This window comes from Sturnira hondurensis, unplaced genomic scaffold, assembly GCF_014824575.4.
Source record: "Sturnira hondurensis isolate 20B ecotype Veracruz unplaced genomic scaffold, ASM1482457v3 Scaffold0006496, whole genome shotgun sequence".
In the NCBI taxonomy this organism is placed as follows: domain Eukaryota; kingdom Metazoa; phylum Chordata; class Mammalia; order Chiroptera; family Phyllostomidae; genus Sturnira; species Sturnira hondurensis.
In genome coordinates, this window is record NW_028079127.1 from 5,434,472 (window position 1) to 5,458,190 (window position 23,719).

Genomic DNA, 23,719 nt, shown 5'->3' on the forward strand with positions numbered 1-23,719 from the left:
GTAGATTTTTAGAATTCTCAGACATGGACATTAAAACAGTTAGTATAACTATATTTTATATATTCAAGTTAAATAGAGACATGAAAGATGTTTTTTTTTAAAGACCCAAATCAAATTTCAGGAAATGAAATCTGTAATACCTGAGGTGAATTATACACTGGGTGAGATTAATGGCAGTGAACATGAAGACAGCAATAGAAACTAAACATTTAAAAAAGAACATAAAAATGAATCACACACTATTGAGCTATGGCACTTAAATGGACACACACACACACACACATACACACACACACACACCATCCCCCCGCTTACACCCCTGGCTGGTCTGGCTCAGTGGATTGAGTGCCAGCCTGTGAAGCAAAGGGTCACCAGTTCCATTCCCAGTCAGGACACATGCCTGAATTGCTGGCCAAGTTCCCAGTAGGTGGCATGCAAAAAGCAACCACATGTTGATGTTTCCCTCTCTTCCTCCTTTCCCCTCTCTCTAAAAATAAATATTTTTTTAAGAACTTAAAAATGAATCAAGCACCCATGAGCTGTGGCACTTAAATGGCATTTAAATATATATAAAATTAGAGTTCCCAAAGAAGAGAAGGAGACAGGAAAAGTATTTTAAGAAATAATGACCCCCAAATTCTCCAAATTTAGTGAAAGGTATAAACCTGTAGATCCAGAAGGCTCAACAAACCCTTAGTACAAGAAACATGAATATAACTACACCAGGGCATATCATAATCAAATTGCTCAAAAGGAAAAAGGCAGATTATATACAAAGGACTAAAGATAAGGATGTCCTCCATGAAACCTACTTTTCATGGGAAACAGTGCACACAGGAAGACAGTGAAGCCCCATCTTTAAAGTACTCAAAGGAAAAGTCGTGAATCTAGAATTCTATGCTCAGGGAAAATATTTTTCAAAAATGAAGGCAAGATAAAGACTTTCAGACATACAAAAATTTGAAAGAATTTATCACCAGCAGATCTTCACAAGAAATATTAAAGGAAAGTTCTTCAAGTAGAAAAAAAATTACCTTCAGTAGAAATATGAAGCTACACAAAATGAAGAGCACTGGAAATGCAGATCAAAGGAACCCTGACACAAGCTAATGTCTTTTAAGAGGACACATAGAGCCAAGGGGAGTAGGTTTGAGGGTGGGAGATGGGGATGGGTGGGATGCGGGGGGCCTGTTGTGAAAATGGAGACAACTGTACTTGAACGACAATAAAAAATTTTTTTTAAAGATTAAGTGAAAAGAGCACTCATCTCAGAATCAAGCCATGGACATGCAAGTGTGTGATCTAGGCAGTTCATAACATTCACAGACACCACTAACTGTTCATTTAACCTCTTTTTATAGTTTGAAACTAAGTATTACAGATAATCTCATGACTACCTTGTATACTTAGCTTTCGAAATTTATTTACTTGAAGACCAATTATTGAGCAAATTCACAAGATTTTGTTGTATCATATACATTTAGCTAAATTTTAACAAAACACAAATTTCTATCTATAACAAGCCATATAAGGATAAAATTAAAGAGGGGTGTATATTTCTTCATATTGGGATTAGTCTTTTTTATATCATTAGTCATTAATATTTTGTTTTACTTTTTTCCTGATGACTATTTTGTTCCAGTCTAAAAATATATGAAAATTTATTCTTGAATCCGATTTACATTCATGATAACATAGTCCTCAAGATTAATACCTTCTCCAAAACCACCTCTCTGGCTATCACCTCCTTTCATTGCGTATTAGCTATTATTTCTGTTTCATTTGGACAGTTCTTTGTATTTTCCTCTATCATGGAATTTCTGTCATGTTTTATAAATGATTTCTTTACCCTTAAAAACTGGTGAGAACCCATGATCTATATCTAATGCATTTACTATTTTTACCTAACATTTTTTAATTTGCATTCATTTGTTTACTTGTTCATAATCATTTGCCTAAAGTCTACCTTTCCCACTGGACAGGAACCTCAGTGATAGCAGAGGTTACTTGTTTGCTGACACAGATGATGGCTAGCTCATAAATTACCACTTTTCTGTTCAAGTATTAAGGAACATGGTGGATCAGTGTGCCCCCTTGCCCCATGCTTAACACACAGTAGGTACTTACTAAATTTTGTTGCTGTTCATCAACTTCCCCTTGACCCGGAATATCTGCTTGGAAGCAGTATCACAAATTAATTATCATACATAAAGCCCACTTCTAGCTTTATAATTGGCCCATCATTCTCATTGCTGTTAGGGGACATCTCAGTCTGAGTAAGTTCAGTATTAAAAATGGGTGATTTTGATAGTAAGTTAATAGCAGCAAAATATATTGCCAAGTAATGTTTTATATAATAAAAAATACAATAAACATTTACCTAAAAATGAAGCAGCCAATCAGCCTTAAAGTGGTTAAAAATAAGAAAAAATGTCCTTTATATTCATGTTTATTCTTATGATTTTCATCACTCTCTATTTATTCTAAGTTTTAGGTCCAAGTTTTCATTTGGCATGTTTCTTCTGTCTGAAGAACCTCATTATAATTTCTTGCATGTAGGTCTGCTGGCCATAAGCTCTCAGCTGTTATCAGTCTGAAAAATCTTTTGCCTTCATTTTTCAAAGGTATTTGTACTGGATATAGAATTCTGGGTTGACTTTTTTCCCCCTTTATGGATATCGCTTTCTTCTGGCTAACATGATTTTCATAATTCTTATCTTTGGCCCACTGTATGTAATTTTTTTTCATGGTTTCTTTTAAGGCTTTCCCTTATCTTTAGTTTCAAACAACTTTAATATATTAAGGATATGTGTGTTTTTAAATTATATTTTATCATTTATGATATTAGTTTGTTAGAATGACCAACTGACTTTTAAAATATGTGTATATATACCCACACGTACTTAAAAGTGGGTGTGCCTCTTCTCTTAGACTTTTGTTAGTGTTGAGGGCTTGTAAGTCAGGCTGGCTAAAAATTCAGTAGGTTTGGGCTTTGTTTAATGTTTGGGTCTGTGCCTTCAGTGCATCACAGGTTTCAAGCTCATTTGGTGATGATCTGATGTTATGTTGTTCTTGTGGGTTGGGAAGGGTTTTTCTCTGTTTCTGCTAACCCCCTCAGCTTTCAGCTTTTATTGCTTTCATGACTGTAGCACAACAGGGGTCTCTTTCCATATGTTAGCTCTTACCCCGAGGTAGCCTGCTGTTGTATGTTACTCATGGTGGGGTCAGGTGGAGAGTAGAGGAGAGAATGTTTTTGTGTCCTTAGGGTAGGCTTCTGTATTGCTAAACCTTAAGAGGCTTTCTTAAGATTTTGACCCTTCCTATCAGTGGATCTTTGTCTGGGCGGACAAGGAAAATGTTTCCTACAGTTCTCCCGGAGGCAGAGGGATTTACTTCTTCTCCTTCCCCAGAATTAATGGATCTTTGCCTGTGCCCCATAGGGTGGGAGTTCAGGAAAGGGGGAAAAACAAAAGACAATGAGATCCATGTGTGGAGTTCACTTAGTTGTCATAATGCAAACACTGGATACTGATTTAAACAAATACTGTGCTTATAACTATGTTGAGAGGATGTAAGGATAGAAATACTTCTGTTTGGGCAAAGGGCAGCGGGGGTATTAAATGAATTAAATCTTCATCTTCCACAGTGTGAAGTCAATAGTTAAAGCCTAAAACTGAAAAACTAAAAATGTCAGCATAAGCATGTTATTTAGAAATAATGGGGTAAACATGAAACAAATCAGCTTAGAAAATTTGAAAATGTTTGGTTCCCACAAGTACAAAATGGGTAGAGAAAGGTGAGGAGATAAGATGGGAACTGTTGTTTTGTTACTAAGTCACAAAGAACTATAGTAAGTCCTCACTTAATGTTGCTAGGTTCTGTGACTTCAAGTGAAACAAAGTATAATGAAATCAATTTTACCATAGACTAATTGATATATAAACAGGAGGTAAGTTCCAGTGGCATCTCATCAATGTTATAATGAACCAAAATTACTTGAGGACCTACTATATATATAACTTTTAAAAATAAATGAATTGAGAACTTTGATAAAATTAAAAACAGTGTGGCATCTCATCAATGTTATAATGAAACAAAATTATTTGAGGACCTACTATATATATAACTTTTAAAAATAAATGAATTGAGAACTTTGATAAAATAAAAACAATGTTCTAAAGGTGTTACAACAAAAGGGTATAGAGGAGAGTGAGGGGAAAATGGGCACTCACACAATGGTGGGGAGAGAGTAACTCATACAACTTTCAAAGAGGCCAGGAGAGCACTCCATCAAAAGTCCAAACAGTGCTTGTACTACACAAGCCTTGTGTGCAATAAGACTAAAAACAATCTAAGTGTTACCAGTAAGGGAATGGTTAACAGCCATACAATGAAGTACTGTTTAGCCACTAAAGAAAACAGAAGCTATTTATGCAGTTCTGTGGAGAGATCCCTCAGATATAATGCTAAGTGAAAAAGCAAGGTGCAGAACAGCACGTATGGTAGACTGCCATTTCTGGAAGAAGAAGAAAGAGAGCAAGGGAGATGATCATCAGTGTATGTATGTTTTTGCTTGAATATGCATCGGTGGTCTCTGGAAGATTACCTAAGAAACTGGAAATAGTTCTAGTTCTAGGTTCCTTGTGGGAAAATGAAGTTGATGACTTAGGGATGAGGGTGGGAGGAAGATTTCTCATTGTACTCCCGTTTGTGCCTTTTAAATTCAGACCATTTGAGTCTGTTACCCTTATTAAGTTATAAATATAAAATTATAAAAATGGTTAAGTGTATTGGGCTATTTGTATGCAAAATAATTTAATTTGAGTTCTATAAGGTTAAAGGACTAAGTGAGAACCAAAAATTTTACACCTTGAAAGTACATTCATTACATCAGCATTGGGAAGGTTATCTTAAATAGGACACAAAAGCATATATCAAAAAAGGAACATTTGATAAATTTAATTTGACAACATTAAAATTTAAAACTGACAGAAAAGACATGACATGAAATGGAGTGGAATGTCGATGGAATGACATGAAAATGATAACAGAGAAGACTGGTACAACACATAACGATCAAAGATTTAGTATACAAATACACAAAGAACTCCTACAAATCAATAAGAAAAAGATAAATCACTCTAATTGAATGATGTGGAAAAAGACACGAGTAGGCAGTTTACAGAGAAATCTGAACTATGAAAAACAAAATTTCAGCCTCCTTCATAATCAGTGGAAAACAAGTGAAAGCAAGTCACTGTCATACCCATCAGATTTGCAAAAGTCAAAACTATGGCAGTTCCTAATTTACATTGGAATGTGGGGAAATGGACATTGGGAGATCTGGTAGGAGTGCTGAATATAAATTGTTTCACTTTGCAATTTGGTGGATGTTGATTAAATTGAAAGTATGTACATAAACTTTTGGGAAATAAGTAAAATAGGGCATCAGGGTAAGTTGTAGAAGATTCATAACAGGATCGCTAAGTACTTTTTAAATAATTTCCTTGACAGAATAGTAGTGCCTAAGACCATGGGCTTCTGATCTGAGCCTCTAGGTTTGGATCCCAGCTTGTTCATTTGTAAAATGGGAACAATAGTACTAACCCTCTTAGGAGTTTTTTAAAGATGAAGTGAGAGTCACAGAACAATACCTGACACACTCAGCATCAACAAAAATGAGCTGGTGTTTTTGCATATATCAACCTGAATAAATATGTAAAACATATTTTTACTTCTTTAAAAGGGAGTTTTTACTTAAAAAGCAAGGTGTAAAATATTAGTACAGCATGCCATTTATGTAAATTTGAATGCAAAGAAACAATGTTGTTTATGAATAAACAATAGTTATTGTAAAATAATAAATATACATATTGACATAATCACTTTTAGGATAGTGTTTTGTCTGTTAGGAGTAAAGGAGGGAAATAGGATTATCAGGGAAATGGATGGAGCTTCAAATATTTCTAATGTTTATTTTAATGTATCTAAATAGCATAATGTTAATATTTATTAGATTTAAGTGATATACACATGGGTGTCAATGTCTGCATTCTTATATGCTTGAAATATTTTACATTTTGAAATTTTAGGAAGAAAAGCCTTCAAAAATATCAGTGGATTAAGGGAACTTCTTTGATATCTTTTCCATACACTGCTTTTTATTTTATAAAAAAAAATAGACATATATTGCTCTGGCTGGTGTGACTCACTGGATTGAGTGCAAGCCTGCAAACCAAAAGGTCACCAGTTTGATTCCTGGTCAGGGCACATGCCAGGTTTGCAGGCCAGGTCCCTGGTAGGGGACTCGTGAGAGGCAACCACACATTGATATTTCTCTCCCTCTCTTCCTCCCTTCCCCTCTCTCTAAACATAAATAAATAAAATCTGTTTTAAAAAAATAGAAATATATTTATTGTTCATTTTGATTCATAAATATAAGCTTTTAAATTCAAATGAAAATACTTATGTAAAGTAGGAAATGTATGAGGTCTGTTCAGAGAGTATACAGCCATGTACTATGAAATTCAAACAGACATGTATTGAAGATACAAGGGATATTGTACACAGGACAATGACACCTTGATCCTCTTCAAAGTAAGTACCTTGGCACCTCGCACAGGTTCTCCAATTGCCATCAGCTGCCCCATTGTATTTTCCTTAATCTCATTAATGGTCTGAAGTCTCTTCCCTTGCAAGGGTGATAGATAATACCTTTGAGAAAAGTCATGGGGCACCAAATCTGGGCTGTAGTGGGGCTGAGTCACCTGGGTGACTTGATGTTTTTCAAAAAAACTCTGCACGAGACATGGTGCATGAGTGGGTACGTTGTGATGAAGCTGCCAGTCACCAGTTGCCCCACATCTGCAGCCTTCTGAATCCAAAGAGTTTTTGTGGAGGGCTGTTAGTTCAGTACAAAATTTGATGCAGATTTATTGTCGCTCTACTCAGTCATTTTGAATGTGACGGCCACACAGTACACATGCTCACTCATTGGCATCTGTCACCCCCACTGCCTGGTAGAGTGAAGTCATCTTTGTTCACACATGTGCATTCCAGTCCACTCTCCTTAGTTGCCATGCTACGTTGATGTTGCACAAACTATTCTTGTTAATATAACCATTGTTATATTAACAATGGTTGGACTTTTTCTGGACAGACCTCATACATTCCTACATCCCCAGAAGTAACTTAATTTATAACTTTCTGTATGTACTTTCTGATCTTTTTAGACATATATATATATGTATATATATATATATAATTTCAAAATTTTTTATAGCTAGATTACACTTCACATGCTTTTTTAAATTTTGTTTTTCCACTTGTGAGCACACCATGGACATTTTCCATTTTACCATGATATATAGAACTTGACCTCATAAACTGCATTTCTGGACATTATTTTATCTGAGGATAAATTATCCTATGCTAAGACTGATTTTGATATGATTCTATGTGAAGGATAATGGTGTTGACAACCTCAAGATTTTCTTACCTTTAAATTTTATAGTTTTAGAGTTTTGATGTAGGTTATTTTCTGCTTTTTTAAAAGACATTATTGCAAGAGTATCTCAAGCAGACGTCGTTACAATCGTGATTTGGAACAGGATGAAGCATTTATTCCAGTTGGGGAATCATTAAAAGATCTTATTGACCAGTCACAGAGTTCTGGTAGTGGATCTGGACTACCTTTATTGGTAAGATAAAATGTCATATAAACATCAGTGGTCTATTGATACAAAGTGTGTCCTCATGATAAACAGCACAATTATTACAGATTAGTGAGTATTACTACACATATTCTTTTCCTTCTTATTTAGAAAGATGGCTGTGGTAATGTAAGATGAAATTAGTTAAAAATAAGAACTATGTAACAAAAATAGAGTAGGCAAGTAAGGTTATGAAAGAAACTGTGATCATAAAGTGTTACATAAGTGCTAGAGTTGGCTCACAAGTCTTGCTTTTAAAAACCATTTTGAAGTGGAATTGGGTATATGATTCCTTAAATCTATTAGGTTAAACTGATTGTTGGGACAAACGTAAGTATTCAGATTCTGAAATCAAAAGGAAGTTTCTCCCACATCCCTTCGTAGAGGGGATACCTCAGTATAACACCATATCACCAAAACACAGTTCATAAAAATAATTTTAAAGGGAGTTATAAATAATTGTAAGAGAGTTATAAGGAAATATTCAGGGTTAGGAGTCGAGAGGACCCTTTGATAAACACCAGCTATTCAGATAGATTTTAATTGTTTAATTGCATTTGCTTAAATACATTCATTTCTAATTTAAAATTTTATTGAATTAAATAATTTCTGCAGTTGAATTGGAAAGGTAAAGTAAAATTGTCTTTATATGCAGATAACATGATTATCTATATGCATAAAATGATACAGAAAGTACATGATATAGCATTGTATACAAAATCTCAAAAATTATACTGTAAAGCTATGACATCCAATAAATGAGTTTATCAGGATTGCAGAACATAAAGTCATTGCACAGAAATCATTGGATTTATGTACACTGGCAAGAAAACAATTTGGAATTAAAATTTTAAAAGTTGTAACGCTTGAAATAGCATCAAAAAATTAAATATTTTGCAGTAAGCCTACCAAAATTATGTAAGACCTGTACACTGAAAATTGGAAAACGTTGTCAAAACAAATTAATACAGCCCTAGATAAGTGGGAAATTATATCCTGGTTGTGAATTAGAGAACTCAGTATTAAGATACCAGTTTCCCTAGAAGTGACTTATAGTTTCAATTCAGTGCAAATCAAGATCACAGCAAAGTTTTGTAGAAATTGAGGTGTTGATTCTGACATTCATAAGGAAATACAAAGGATCCAAAGAACCAAAACAATTTTGAAAAAGAAGAACACAGAGGACTCACCACCTGATTTTAGACTTCATAGTGTAAAACTACAGTAATCAGTGTGCTGCTGGCACAAGGATAAATATGTGTATCAGGAACATAATAGAGTCTGAAAATGGATATGCACATAAATGATCAATTGATTTGGGTGCCTGAGTAATTTAATAGGATAAAGACAGTCTATAAAACGTGGTACAGAAAAAATTGGGCATCTGTTTGCTGGAAAGAGAATCTCAACTCTTACTTCACTCCGTATATAAAATTATCTTGAAATGCATCATCGGCCTACATAGAAAAATTAAAAGTATGAAACCTTTTACAGAAAATGTTTTAGAAAATCATCATGACCTTGGGTTGAGCACCGATTTCTTAGATCACAAAAGGTATGAATCATTTTTAAAAGTGATAAATTGGGCTTTCTCAAAATGTAAGGCTTTTCCTACTTAGAAGACACTGTTTAGAAAATGAAAAAGCAAGTCACAAACTAGCAAAGGAGATCTGATAAAGAATCTGCATTGTAGCCCTGGCTGGTGTGGCTCAGTGGATTGAGTGCCAGCCTGTGAACCAATAGGTTACTGGTTCAGTTCCCAGTCGGGGCACATGCCTGGGTTGCTGGCCAGGTCCCCAGTTGGGGGTGTGCAAGAGGCAGCCAATCAATGTATGTCTCACACATCAATGTTTCTCTCTCTCTCTTTCTTTTTCCTTTCCCCTCTCTCTAAAAATAAATAAAATCTTTTTTAAAAAAAGAATTTGTGTTGCAAACTATATAAAGGACTTCTACAACTCAGTAATAAGACAAAGAGTTCATTTTTTAAATGGACAAAAGAATTGAATAGACACTTCGCCAGAAAAGATGTAAGAATGGCAAATAAGCATCTGAAAAGATACTCAGCCTCATTGGGGATATGCAGACTAACACAATAAGATACTGCTACACATCCACTAGTATGGCTAAGACTGAGGATGTCAACTGGCAGTTTCATACACTACTGATTGAGATGCAAAATAATACAACCATTTTGGGCAATAATAGTTTGACAGTTGACTGAAAACTTAGGCACTTGCTTTCTATATAGTGAAGCAGTCCTTCTGCTAAGTATGGAAGAGCTACACTGCAAACATGTCCAAACCTGAATGTGAATGTTTATAGATTAACTTTCTTCATAATAAATATAAATTGTAAACAGTGCAAAAGTTCATCAATTAGTAAGTGGATAAATTAGTAGTGGTACATTCATAGAGGAAAATACAACTTGTCAGCAAAAAGGAACAAACTACTGATACATGCAGCAACATAGATGAATCTGAAAGCGCTTTATGCTAAGTGAGAGAACAGAGATACAAAAATCTATACATACTATATGTTCCCGTTTATGTGATGTTCTAGAAGGGTAAAACCCTAAGGATAAAAACACATCGGTGATGCCAGAGTGGTGGTATGGTGGGGATTAACTTTAAAGAGGAAGGAGGGAACTTTCCAGTATAAAGTTTTTCAAACTACTTTTGACACGTTCAGTCAGTCACGGCACCTTTTCTGTACACTGCACAAATCTTTTTCTGTGTGTGTTTCAGTTGCATTTTTACCTTTCTTGAAGTAATAAAGCATAATATGCCAAAAATGTTTTTTCTTCCCTCTTCAGTATGAAAATGGCTATACAAAAATTCACCAGTTTTGATATATTTTTAAATGCACATTTTGATATGACAGCTGTCACAATACATTCTAACAAAATTGTTTCGAATGAAGTTAAAAACAACTAAGTATTATTAGAGCCATCTTATGGAAAAAGCTTAATGAACTTTTTGGCCAACCCAATAAAATTATAATTGTGCTAAATGCAGTAGTTGAGAAGTATATGTGCACATGAAAATGTTGAACAAAAGAAACAACACTTGAGAGTAAATGAAACTGCATGAAACAAAGACTCTAAAAAAGGAATGAGCTTGAGTTAATTCTAAACGTTGAAATGGAAGGAGTGAAGCTGGTGTGGCTATTGTGAATGATGAGGCTGGAGAGGTAGGCAGGGGCCAGACCATGTAGGATCTTACAGACTGAATTGAAGATTTGTAACTGTTGTTTAGATTTTACTGCACAATAAACCATCCCAAAGCTTAGTGGCTTGAAGCAACAAATACTATTTCTCATGATTCTGTGGGTCTACTGGGCAGTATTTTTCTGGACTTTTTCAGCTAGAGCTAAATGGTATATTTTGTGCACATGGCCACTGGTTACCATGGTACTGTTCATTGATCACAGAACTCCCCAGAACAGCAAGATAAGGCAAGCTCTAGTGCACACTTTTCAAGTCTTCACTGCATCATATTTTCTCTTGTTCTGTTACCCAAAGCAAGTCATGTGGCCAAGCCCAGAGTCTATAAAGGAGACAGCCCAAAGCTGTGTATACAGTGAGGGGAATCATATAGAACATTTTTGCAAGCAGTATGCCATATTGACTAACCTGTTAATTTGTGGTTTCAGAATGTACTATATGTTGTCTCATCTTATTTAAATACATTTTAATTTTTAAGATTGGAGTTGGTTATATGGTGTCTGTCCAGAAAAAGTCCGGCCATTATTAATATAACAAGAACAATTCGTGTGACATCAGTGTGACCTGGCAACCAAGGAGAGTGGACTAGATGGGCATGTGTGAACAATGGCATCTTCACTTTACTAGCCAATAAGGGGCAGTAGACGTTGAGTGAGCATGTGTACTGTGTGGCTGTTGCATTCAAAATGACTGAGCGAGTAGAGTAACAAATCTGCATCAAATTTTGCATTAAGCTTGAATAGCCCTCCACGGAAACTCATTAAATGATTCAGAAAACCACAGCTGTGGGCACTGGGGGTTGGCAGCTTCATCACGACAATGTGCCCACTTAATGCATTTTGTCTCATGCAGAGTTTTCTTTTTTGGCAAAACATCAGATCACCCAGGTGACTCAGCCCCTCTGCAGCCCAGATTTGGCACCCTGCGACTTAAGGGTTTTCCCAAAACTATAACCATCTTTGAAAGGGAATAGATTTCAGACCATCAGTGAGATTCAGTAAAATACAATGGAGCGGCCAATAGTAGTTGAGGAAAAACTGTGAGGTACCGAGGTGCCTACTTTGAAGAGGACTGAGGCATCATTATCCTATGTACAGTGTTTCTTGTATCTTCAATAAATGTGCCTCTTTCATAGTACATGGCTGGATACTTTCTGGACAAGCCTTATACATTCCATCCTTTTTGATGGGATGGACTATTAGACCACTTTCTCAATCTTAATAGGTTTTTTTCATCAAGAACCCAAAATGATTTTCTGTTTGTTTTTATAATCAAGGTTCAGCGAACTATTGCCAAACAGATTCAGATGGTTCGACAAGTTGGTAAAGGTCGATATGGAGAAGTGTGGATGGGTAAATGGCGTGGTGAGAAAGTGGCAGTCAAAGTGTTCTTTACTACTGAAGAAGCTAGCTGGTTTCGAGAAACGGAAATCTACCAAACTGTGCTGATGCGCCATGAAAACATACTTGGTGGGTACACATTTGATTTCAGTCTATTTCATATTCTGACAAGGTTTGTAGTTTGGGTGGAAGCCCACCACATGGTCTCTGAAAACATAAGTGAATTCAGTTGTGTATATTGGGCTAAAGGGAACCCAGTTGTAATACAACAGAGTCCTAAATGCCAAGCAACCACTTTATTTACTACCCTACTGAGGAAATTGCAGTGAGTTTCAAAAGTAATGCCAGTTTATTGTACTTACTCATATAGTAACAAAAAACTCAAGTGTTCTGTAGGTAATTTAAGCAACTTTCTAGGGTAACTATATACCTTTTTTGCCTTTTGTAAGCTAAACCACCACCACAATATGATGTTGCTTAATGTTCTATGCTTAGTAGGTCTCTCCCTCTCCTCACCTCACAACCTCATTTTCACACTTGCAAAATAATTTGGGCATGATCTTAGCAGGGTGTGTAAATTCATTTAGCTTTCCCAGTTTCTCTCTTCAGCTGCTATTTCTCTTCCCTTTAATGTAGACAGTGCATAGTACATTACCAAGAGTATAGTAGGCAGTTATATTAATTTCCTAAGACTATTATAACAAATTACCACAAGCTGAGTAAAGTAAAACAAATTTATTTTCTTTGCATTTTGGAGTCTTGAAGTTGAACATCAGGTTGTCAACAGGGCCATGCTTTCTGAAGGCTCTAAAGAGACGACTCCTCCTTACCTCTTTTGGGTTTCTGGTGATTGCCAGCCATCTGTGACGTTCCTCAGCTGGGAGACAACACCTCTATCTCCAGCTCTGTCACATGGCTTCCCCTGTGTGTCTCTGTCCAGATTTCCCTTTTACAAGGATACCACTCACCCTAATCTAGTATGACTGACCTCATCTGAATTTTATTACATCTACAAAGACCCTGTTTCCAAATAAGTTAACATTTACAAGGACCAGATGGATATGAATTTGGGAGGTGGGGGGCCGCTATTCAACCCAGCACTTTTACTGACTTTTTTCTGAAGGGGTAGAGGAGGAGAAAAGCAGGGGCCAGACCAAAAAGGCAGATATGAGGAGGCATTGATGGGTAAATGGAATTGGCTGGCTAGTTGAACATTTTTAACTTTATTGTAATGTGTCCACTTTTCATTTGATATTGAGAGTCTTTTTCCACATTCCTTCTTTATAGTTTTTATGTAGATGGTAATATTCCCCCAGGTTATTATATGTGACTTTCTTAGCCACATTATTATTACTTTCATGATGACCATTAATAGTATTTTAAATTTATTGCTGAAGTACAGAGTTATATGTGTAAATGGCAGAAATCTTGGGAAGAGGTTCATTAGATTTTGTGAGGCAAATTTATTGTTTATTTTCTGTGCATGATACTTGAATTATTCTCTTGTTCCAGAGTGAGCATTTATTATTCTTTGTAGTCATTTCTGATAACCTTTTAAATTTATTAATTGAACAGGTTTTATAGCAGCAGACATTAAAGGTACAGGTTCCTGGACTCAACTCTATTTGATCACTGATTACCATGAAAATGGATCTCTCTATGATTTCCTGAAATGTGCTACACTAGATACCAGAGCCCTCCTCAAGTTGGCTTATTCAGCTGCCTGTGGTCTGTGCCATCTCCACACAGAAATTTATGGCACCCAAGGAAAGCCTGCCATTGCCCATCGAGACCTAAAGAGCAAAAACATCCTCATTAAGAAAAATGGAAGTTGTTGTATTGCTGACCTAGGCCTTGCTGTTAAATTCAATAGGTAAGTGGTTCTTTGCCTACTGTTTGAAATTATATTAATCTCCAAAAGATGTTTGCATATTTGTCTTCAGGACAGTGGAATTACAAGAATGTGTTTGTGCCTATGTAGTATAAATATGTAATTGAGAATTTTGTCTTAATTGGTTTGTTTTGGTGGATTTTGTTTACAAAAATTGCATTACATGATTTTTTATTTTCTGTTTTCATTGTCTTAGACATCCTTCTGTTTCACTTTATGTAGATCTGCTTCATTTTTTTAATAGTGTTTTTGCTGTTTTCCAAAATATAAATGTACTAAAATATATTTCATGACCCAATTCATTGGCATTAACATTGCCTGTGGTTTATCTCTATTTTTTAAAAAATGCTCTCATGAACATTGTATTTTATCAATATATATTTATCATTGAGCATGTACACAAGTAATTCTTCATGATGGATTCCTTAGAGTAGGTAAAGGGTATGTACATAATAATTGAGGTATATTGCAAATTATCCGTTTAGAGAGCGTGCATCATTTACACTCCCATCCATGATATAAATATGTCATTTCTTGCCCTGGCTGGCGTAGCTCAGTGGATTGAGCGTGGGCCTGTGAACCAGAGTATCGAGGTTCGATTCCCAGTCAGGGCACATGCCTGGGTTGCAGGCCAGTTCCCAGCAGGGGACTCACGGGAGGCAACCATACATTGATATTTCTCTCCTTCTCTCCTCCTCTCCCTCTCTTCCCCTCTAAAGGTAAATAAATAAAATAAAATAAAAATAAATAAATAAATATGTCGTTTCTCCATCGCTACTTGATACCTTGTTACTAGTTTTAAACAATTAGAATTATAATGTTTTTTAGAAACTGTAGAAGCCACTCTAAAGTTGCTATAACTCTAAAATACAGCAGCCATTTCACATTTCAGAATTTCAAGCCATAAGATGAAAGTACTAGTCCATAATAAAACAAACATCTAAAAATTAAATCTTCTTCCTTGGTTGTTTTAATTGGTACATTGTTAACTGATTCAAATATTCATCAGATGCCATATAATAAAATATAAAGTATATTAATCTGTGCTTCAGAGTAGTTTCTGGAACCTGCCAGACTGGGGGACCCAAGCAGCAAAAGCATTTTTGTCTTCCAACCCTAAAATTTACTCCACCAATTAAAAAACCTATAAACATAATTCATTACTGATTGTCAGTATGATTATGTAAACATTACTTACAACGAACTGAGTTTGTTGGACCCATAGAGAAGAAAATGTAATCCTATTAAATATATCACATGAGAATGGTAAAAGCAAGTAACTCTTCTCAGTTTATTTTCACATTCACTTGTTCTGGGACGTAATTATCTACCATGTTTTTTTATATTCAGTACTGTCATTTTTTTTTTTTTGAGACACCAAATTTGGTGACAAAACCTGACCTGGACCCTTGCAAGTTATCTGTCTTTAACCAACTTGATATAGATATTCATACTTAGTTTTGAGTGCAGACATGGTAGTAAGTTTGACTAAGTGTACTACTCTTTCCCTGGCTGGTGTGGCTCAGTTGATTGAGTGCTGACCTGCGAACCAAAGGGCTGCTGGTTTGATTCCCAGACAGGGCACATGCCTGGGTTGTGGGACCAGGTCCGCAGTTGAGGTTGCGTGAGAGGTAACCACACACTGATGTTTCTTTCCCTCTCCTTCTCCCTCCCTTCTCCTCTCTCTGAAAATAAATAAGTAAAATCTTTTGAAAGAAAAAGAATACTACACTAGACTCTGCTGGGGAAATTATATAATATGTAGCATATATTTAAACGGTATTTTTTAATCTGAAAGATGCTAAGTTTAAAATACACCTGGCTCCAGAGATTTCTGTTAAAAGAATGTGGAGACTGTAAGTAATTTATTTCTATTATTTGTGTTTGTGTGTAGAGAGACAGACTGATTTTACAAAAATGGAAGAAAAACTATTTTGTTCTTAACCATCAACCTGGACGTTGTCTGTCTTCTGTTTCAGTGATACAAATGAAGTTGACGTCCCCTTGAATACCAGGGTGGGTACCAAACGGTACATGGCTCCTGAAGTGCTGGATGAAAGCCTGAATAAAAACCATTTCCAGCCTTACATAATGGCAGACATCTACAGCTTTGGCCTAATCATTTGGGAAATGGCCCGTCGTTGTATCACAGGAGGTAGGAGTTTACGGAGTGTGTTTCTGGTTATGTTTGTATCCTCATCTTTCAGAAAATAATAGCTCCTATTATATAATTTTGATATCAAGTATCCCCTAGATAAGAGGTCCCAAACCCCATGGGCTGCAGACTAGGCTGTTAGGAACTAGGCTGCGATTGAAGCTTCACTGGCCTGAGCTACCCCTCCGGTCTCCACCACACCCTCATCCACAGCAGGAGGTGACAGGCTGGTGAGAGCCTGAGCTCTGTTCCCCTACCCCCATCCTTGAAAAAATTGTGTCCCATGAAACGGGTCCTTGGGGCCAAAAAGATTGGGGACCACTGCCCTAGACCACTCCAGGTTCTGTGAGTTCAGTAGAAAGACTCACAGGACTTAGTATATAGTTGTCTTCACAGCTAAAATTTATTACAGTGAAAAAATACAAAGCAAAATCACAGGGGGAAAAAATCTTTTCCTTTGAAAAGATTCCAAAGTCCCCTTTCAGTGAAGTCTCACAGAATTCTTAATTCCTCCAACATGTGACAATGTGTGAAATGTTGTCATCCAGGGAAGTAAAGATTTTATTGGAGGCTGGTCATGTGGGCACCCTCTGCCCCAATACCAGAATTCCAAACTCTTAGAAAGCAGGTGTTCGGCACAAAGTGTATTGTTTACACAAATAGTCTAGGCACAGTGAGCCATTGTAATCATGTAGGGAAAGCTTTACATCAGCCTAGGGAGCTATTTACCAGGCAAGTTCCCAGAGACCAGCCTTGCAAACAGGCCTTTTTAAGGATAACTATCTCAGGTTTGCTCTGTTTTCTCTTTTTGACATCATGCTGTCTTTCTACTGCATTTATTAATAGAAACAATTATATAAATAAATAATTAAAATTTAGGGTGGGTGTTTCATGTTGCTGCTTTTTCTTGGGGGGGGGGCGCGGTATTGGTATGTCCTCAGCTGTGATGAGGATCCTGATAGACATAGGGGGAATAATTAGACAGAAAAAAAAGAGAACAATGTACATTTACTATTAAAAGTGAACCTTCCACTTTATAACTTTTTTATATAGAAATCAACTTTAGTTCCATGTTTAGTAAGAGATGCTTAATAGATTGATATATTTTGTCCAGCCACCATTTTTGTGCTCACTATGTTTTCTCCCTACAGGGATAGTAGAAGAGTACCAATTACCATATTACAACATGGTCCCCAGTGATCCATCATACGAAGATATGCGTGAGGTTGTGTGTGTCAAACGTTTGCGGCCAGTTGTGTCTAATCGATGGAACAGTGATGAAGTAAGTGGAACGTAGTCCTCTGAGGAAGTGATTGGTGAGTGTTGCCAAAGACATGTACCTGCTCATAACATTCTGTTTACTTTTCAGTGTCTACGAGCAGTTTTGAAGCTAATGTCAGAATGCTGGGCCCACAATCCAGCCTCCAGACTTACAGCTCTGAGAATCAAGAAGACACTTGCCAAGATGGTTGAATCCCAAGATGTAAAGATTTGACAGTTAAGTGATCATGAGGAGAAATTCTAGACCACAAGAACTGTTTTCACCCAAGGAATGGGTGGAATTAGAGTAGAATAAGGAGGTTAACTTGGTTCTCAGACTCTTTCCTCCTCACTACACCTTCACAGGCTGCTAATATTAAACCTTTCAGTACTCTGTAGAATATAAGCTGGGAACTTCTAAAAACTTTATTCTTTATATATGGACAACTGTACTTCAAATGTGGTTTTTGATGCCTTTTTTAAATTGGGTTTTTATGAATTGCATCAAGACTTCAATACTGATTAATGTCTCCAGTCAAACTCTGGGTACTGAATTACCTGTTCATAAAATGGTGCTTTCTGTGAAAGCCTAAAGAAGATAAATGAATTCAGCAGAGATGGAGAAATAATACACTTGCCTTCTACCTGAGAAAATTTAATCTGTTTGTATTTTATCTTTGTAAACAGCCTATGGATTATAATCTGTTTGGGATACTGCTTTGATAGTTTGTCATGCCTCGATAACGGTGTGTATGTACACACACGCGCACACCAGAATGTCTCTGGTGCCATTTGAATCAGAAGGAAATGTAATTTATGAATACACAGGAAGATATTAGTGGTTCTTGGTTTTGTGCTATAAAAATGCATGTCCTGCCCAAGATTCGCCAATCGCCTAAAAAGCCATTTACCTTAATAGTGAGCTAGCTTTTCCACCAATTTTGGTTTTAACATAAAAGCTGATACAAAGGCCAAAAAAAAGTTTAAAGTGCCTGGAAATTTCAACTGTTTTTTTCCCACCAACATCTTTTCTTTTGTCTTTCTTTTTCTTTTTCTTTTCTTTTTTTTTGGAATTACTGTTTTTGTCATAGCATCCTATCCTGAGTTGGGACTTCCAATGCCAAGAAGCTTGTAAAGAAAACACTTCTTATTGAAGTGAATTGCTAATTACTGCATTTCATAGCAATGTTAAGTGCCTATAACCATGTTCTGTATTCTTTATTATCAGTAACTTTTAAAAGGGAAGTTATTTATATTTTGTGTGTAATATGCTTTATTTGCAAAACATCTGCTCCTTTTACAGCCATACTTTATATATGTGCATACATTCATACCGTAGAAGCCAGCTCATGTGGACCTCACACTCATCCTTGAAGGGGGAAAAATAAAAGATCATCAGAAGAAAATGTTATAAAGTAGAATCACATATGCATTTTTAGAACTAATGCATTCAAAGTAGTATATCAAGCCTAAGAGTTTGTTAACTTCAGGCACAGAGTTTCATTAAGATACTGTCATCTCAATTTTTCTTTATGATAGGATCCTCAAATTAGATATTTCTCTTTCAGAACTGGTAAAAAGTTGTCAACAACTGCTAGAGACACTTAAGTCATTTGAAATTTGGGGTTCATGATTTCTGTTCCATAACTTATGAAGACAGAGAACACTTAATATCTAGTCAGCACCTATACTTATCCCATATTGTTGTTTTTTAAGAAAATGCTACATATGTTATGGATGTCTTGTTATTTGAAGGAATAATTCTGATTTACTTAAACTTTTTATACTTCTGTAATGCCTTTTAAATACTAATGTCTTATTCTGAAAGAACAACTCATGGGCGCAGAAAGTGAGATAGTTTTGTTTGAAAATAGCATAAAATAGATGTGGATGTGTCATAATATGGTCAAAACACTTTAAAGGGGGGAATTAGAGCATGAATCTATTCATCACCAAAAATTTGGCACTAAAGGATGAAACTCTAATATATTTGTCAGTATATCAAATTTGATGAATTTAAACCTTGCTTTAACAATGTTGACTAAATTTAACAATTTTCATCTAAGTTTGGAACATGCATCAAGTTAAGTAAATTTACATATTCTTAGTACCCAATAACTTGCTCTTCGGAGTGTTTTCTCAGTCTCTTATAGTGGGATTTATAGATACTTTAATCAAATTGCTGTGTGACTTAAGAACACTTAGGAGCTCAGATATACTTAGGCTGAGGTTAAGGTTAACCTTGATTTATTTTTTACTTGATAAACTATAAATCCTCAGAGTCATTTGTCATCTTAATAAAGAAAAGTAGAAAAGGCAAGCGCTCTCCTTAGAAATGTTGAAATAGTATGTGAAAGCAAAACATTACAGGTGGTATGTAAGTACAAGACCTTCGTAATGATTTTTTAAATGAAATTGACCTATTAAAATTGATACCAAGAATTAATGTTAGAGACTTGTTCAGTATATTTTCTGACATAACATGTTTTTAAGAAAGCAAATGATGACATATTTGAAATTCTAAAGTCTAAAAAACTGTTGCATGAAACTTTTCTTCTGTCCATCTTACTTTTACTCCTAAATTTCTAAGTTTATCAGTAAGTGAAATATTTAAAGAAGAAGGAAGTATTATGTGATACCATAATTAATAAATTTGTAAAATCCTAGAAACTGTTATTTGTTTTCACAGCATAGCATTTTGAAACTGGGCTTCTGTCTGTCATCCCTTTAAATAATTAAAACAAAAATAAAATACCAAAGGTACTAGAATATAATAAAAGTTAATCCTCAAAGAAAATTCTGCTGATAAATATCTCTAGAATTAAAGCCACATTAGATTTGGCTTCAATGTATTTATTTTAAGCTTTCCATGTGTTTTCTTATAAAATTTGTATCTAATTTTCTGGATATGTTTTCACAAAAGATATTTCTATCAACATATCATGTTGCCTTGTCAACATCCAGAAGTATTTGTAAACTTAGAAAGTGACTTTACAGGTTTTAAAAATTATTTTCCTAGAATATACCAGATTTATTATTCAAAGAAAAGAAATAGTACCTTTCTTCCCCCAGATTTTTTGCTTCTGTTTAAAACAAAATGCAGTACAGTTTTTAAAGAATCATGCATCTCACCCTGACCAGTATAGCTCCTGGCAAAGTGAAAGGTCATTGGTTTGATTCCCGGTCAGGGAAGGTGCCTGGGTTGCAGTTTTGGTCTCCAGTTGGGGTGCATACAAGAAACAACCTATCGGTGTTTTTCTCTTACATTGATTTCTTTCTCCCTCCCTTTCCCTCTCTATAAAAATAAATAAATAAAATCTTAAAACAAAAAGAACCATGTATTTCTAAGTTGGCCCAAGATCAAATTTAATATTAAATCATTTATTCCAGGGAAGATTTTATAAATGAAGTCATTTGTTTTCATACATGTTGTCTTGAAATGTATCTTAAACAAAAGAAATACTAAATGATTTTTTTAAAAAAAGATTGTTGCAGCCCTCATTTTGTCTAAACGGGTAATATTTATTTGCTTGGATCAGATTTTTATTTGCAGTTAATCTTCTTGCCTCAGTGCTGTTGAGAGAGTCATGGTGAAAACTGCAGACAACTAACCAAATAAAATTAACCAAATGAAACCCAGGGCATCCAGCGAAGCCACGTAATGATCGTCCCATAAGGAAAGTATGTGAATACTGCTTTTGCAATGACTAAATCTATTGTAATTTTAGATCATGCTCTGTACTGTGCTTTCAGTGGAATTATTTGAGCTCTTTTACTGACTGTTGTCCTTGCCCATTTAAAAACTAAAATGTAGTATATATTGTATAAAATGAAAATACCGTTGTAGCTTACTTAGGGGAGTTGTACATAGACATTGAAAGAAGGGTTAAGCAGTTTTATTATGCAGTTGTAAAACACCAAAAATATAGATTCATCTTTGATATGTAACACACTTAAATGTATTTTGTACAGCATCTGGTTTAAAAGGTGCCTTATTAAGTTTACCATTAATTGCTTTGTTCTATATATAGATTACAATCAATGTATCATTTTCTAAGTAAATAACCTTATTTTAGTATACTTTAGTGATGTGTTTTGTGATACTCGGACAGTATTGTGTATCAGAATACGTGTCTGGTAAGATTTTATAAACAGTGAGTTAGTGTACATATGTCCCAGAGGTGTGCATGTCAGCTCCCTGAGACCCGTTAGCATGGGGCAGTGAGTGACCATACAACCACAGGCCTCTTCCCTTCGTGTAGACAGAGAAGTCATAAACCTATTGTGATAAAGGTGGGTTTTCTTTAGAAAATTCTTTTCCAGTTCTAAAAATGTGTACTTCTTGCAGAAATTTTGGAAAACATAGAGAATAAAAAATCAAATAAAATTATTCAAAATTCTATTGCCAGATGTTACCACTATTTACATGGAATGTTTCTTTCTATTTTTTCTGCTGCACATTTTTTTCACGATATTGGGACCATAGCATGTCACTATGTAGCTATTGAAAGCATAACTTTTTTTACACAATTGACTAAGTAATACTCCGTCAAGAAGATGGAATGTTTTATTTTATAATTCCCAATTAAGTATTTGGGTAATTTTCCATTGTTTTAGAAAATACATCCAATGCATTGAACATCATTATACATAAGTCTTTTAAGTATTTACTTTCTTAGGCTACCTTTCTAAAAATGGGCTTAGTAGATAAGAATTTTTAAAAGATATTAAAGATGGAAAAAAACTAAAGTTCTTAATAAATACTGCTGCCCACAGGGTTTCTCATTTACACTCCTACTAGCAGTGTTACTTGGAGAGAGTAGTGGAATCTGTCTGAACTTAGGGTATTATTGCCACACTAGCAAATGCTTTTTTAAAAGCTCAAACTTCAGGGAAACAAAGTACCATTCCCTTCTATTCTGAAAAAGTTCCATTATTCTGGTCACCTAGCAGAGCTGTTTTCAGTTGTCTGTAAATTCATTCAGTGTGACTAGTAATATCTTTCCTTTTTTTCCCCTTTTCTCATTTTTATTTTTATTTTTTGAAATATATTTTATTGATTATGCCATTACAGTTGTCCTATTTCCCCCTCTTCATTCCCCTCCACCCTGCACCACCCCCTCCCCCACCATCCCCCCTTTAGTTTATGTCTATGTGTCTCAAGTTCTTTAGATTCTATATTTCCCATACCATTCTTGCCCTCCCCCTGTCTATTTTCTACCTACCATCTAGGCTACTTATTCTCTGTACCTTCTCCCCCCTTCTCCTCCCACTCCCCTGTTGCTAACTCTCCATGTGATCTTCATGTCTATGGTTCTGCTCCTGATCTAGGTGTCCTCTTACTTTGCTTTTGTTTTGGGTGTGGTTCTTAATAACTGTGAGTTTGCTGTCCTTTCACTGCTCATATTTTTCATCTTCTTTTTCTTAGATGAGTCCCTTTAACATTTCATATAATAAGGGCTTGGTGATGATGAACTCCTTGAATTTGATCTTATCTGAGAAGCACTTTATCTGTCCTTCCATTCTAAATGAAAGCTTTGCTGGATAGAGCAATCTTGGATGTAGGTCTTTGGATTTCATGACTTGGAATACTTCTTTCCAGCCCCTTCTTCCCTGTAAGGTTTCTTTTGAGAAATCAGCTGACAGTCTGGTGGGAGCTTTTTTGTAGGTGACTGTCCCCTTATCGCTTGCTGCTTCTAGAATTCTCTCCTTCTCTTGAATCTTGGCTAATGTAATTATGATGTGCCTTGGTGTGTTCCTCCTTGGGTCCAACTTCTTTGGGACTCTCTGAGCTTCCTGGATTTCCTGGAATTCTATTTCCTTTGCCAGGCTGGGGAAGTTCTCCTTTATTAGTTGTTCAAATAAGTTTTCCATTCATGGCTGTTCCTCTTCCCCTTCTAGTACCCCTATAATTTGTTTGTTGGAACGTTTAAAGATGTCCTGAAGGTTCCTAAGCCTCTCCTCATTTTTTTGAGTTCTTGTTTCTTCATTCTTTTCTGTTTGGTCATTTTTTTCTTCCTTCTGGTCCATTCCATTGATTTGAGTCCCAGTTTCCTTTCCATCACTATTGGTTTCCTGGACATCTCCCTTCATTTCAATTAGTTTAGCCTTCATTTATTCCTCTAATTTGTGATTAAA

The 23,719-nt window shown here is 35.6% G+C and overlaps 1 protein-coding gene across 3 annotated transcripts in view; it reads left to right on the forward strand.

The window, feature by feature from the left end:
• Window positions 1-21,968, forward strand: part of BMPR1A (bone morphogenetic protein receptor type 1A) — a 160,480-nt gene extending 138,512 nt beyond the window's left edge. For all 3 annotated transcript variants that reach the window (XM_037049381.1, XM_037049380.1, XM_037049382.1), the window contains 6 exons: window positions 7,556-7,700; window positions 12,212-12,404; window positions 13,851-14,148; window positions 16,146-16,321; window positions 17,473-17,603; window positions 17,691-21,968. In XM_037049381.1, coding sequence (XP_036905276.1) covers window positions 7,556-7,700; window positions 12,212-12,404; window positions 13,851-14,148; window positions 16,146-16,321; window positions 17,473-17,603; window positions 17,691-17,816 — 1,069 coding nt within the window. In that variant the 3' untranslated portion in view covers window positions 17,817-21,968. The remainder of the gene's footprint in view (window positions 1-7,555; window positions 7,701-12,211; window positions 12,405-13,850; window positions 14,149-16,145; window positions 16,322-17,472; window positions 17,604-17,690) is intronic.
• Window positions 21,969-23,719: the final 1,751 nt, after the last annotated feature.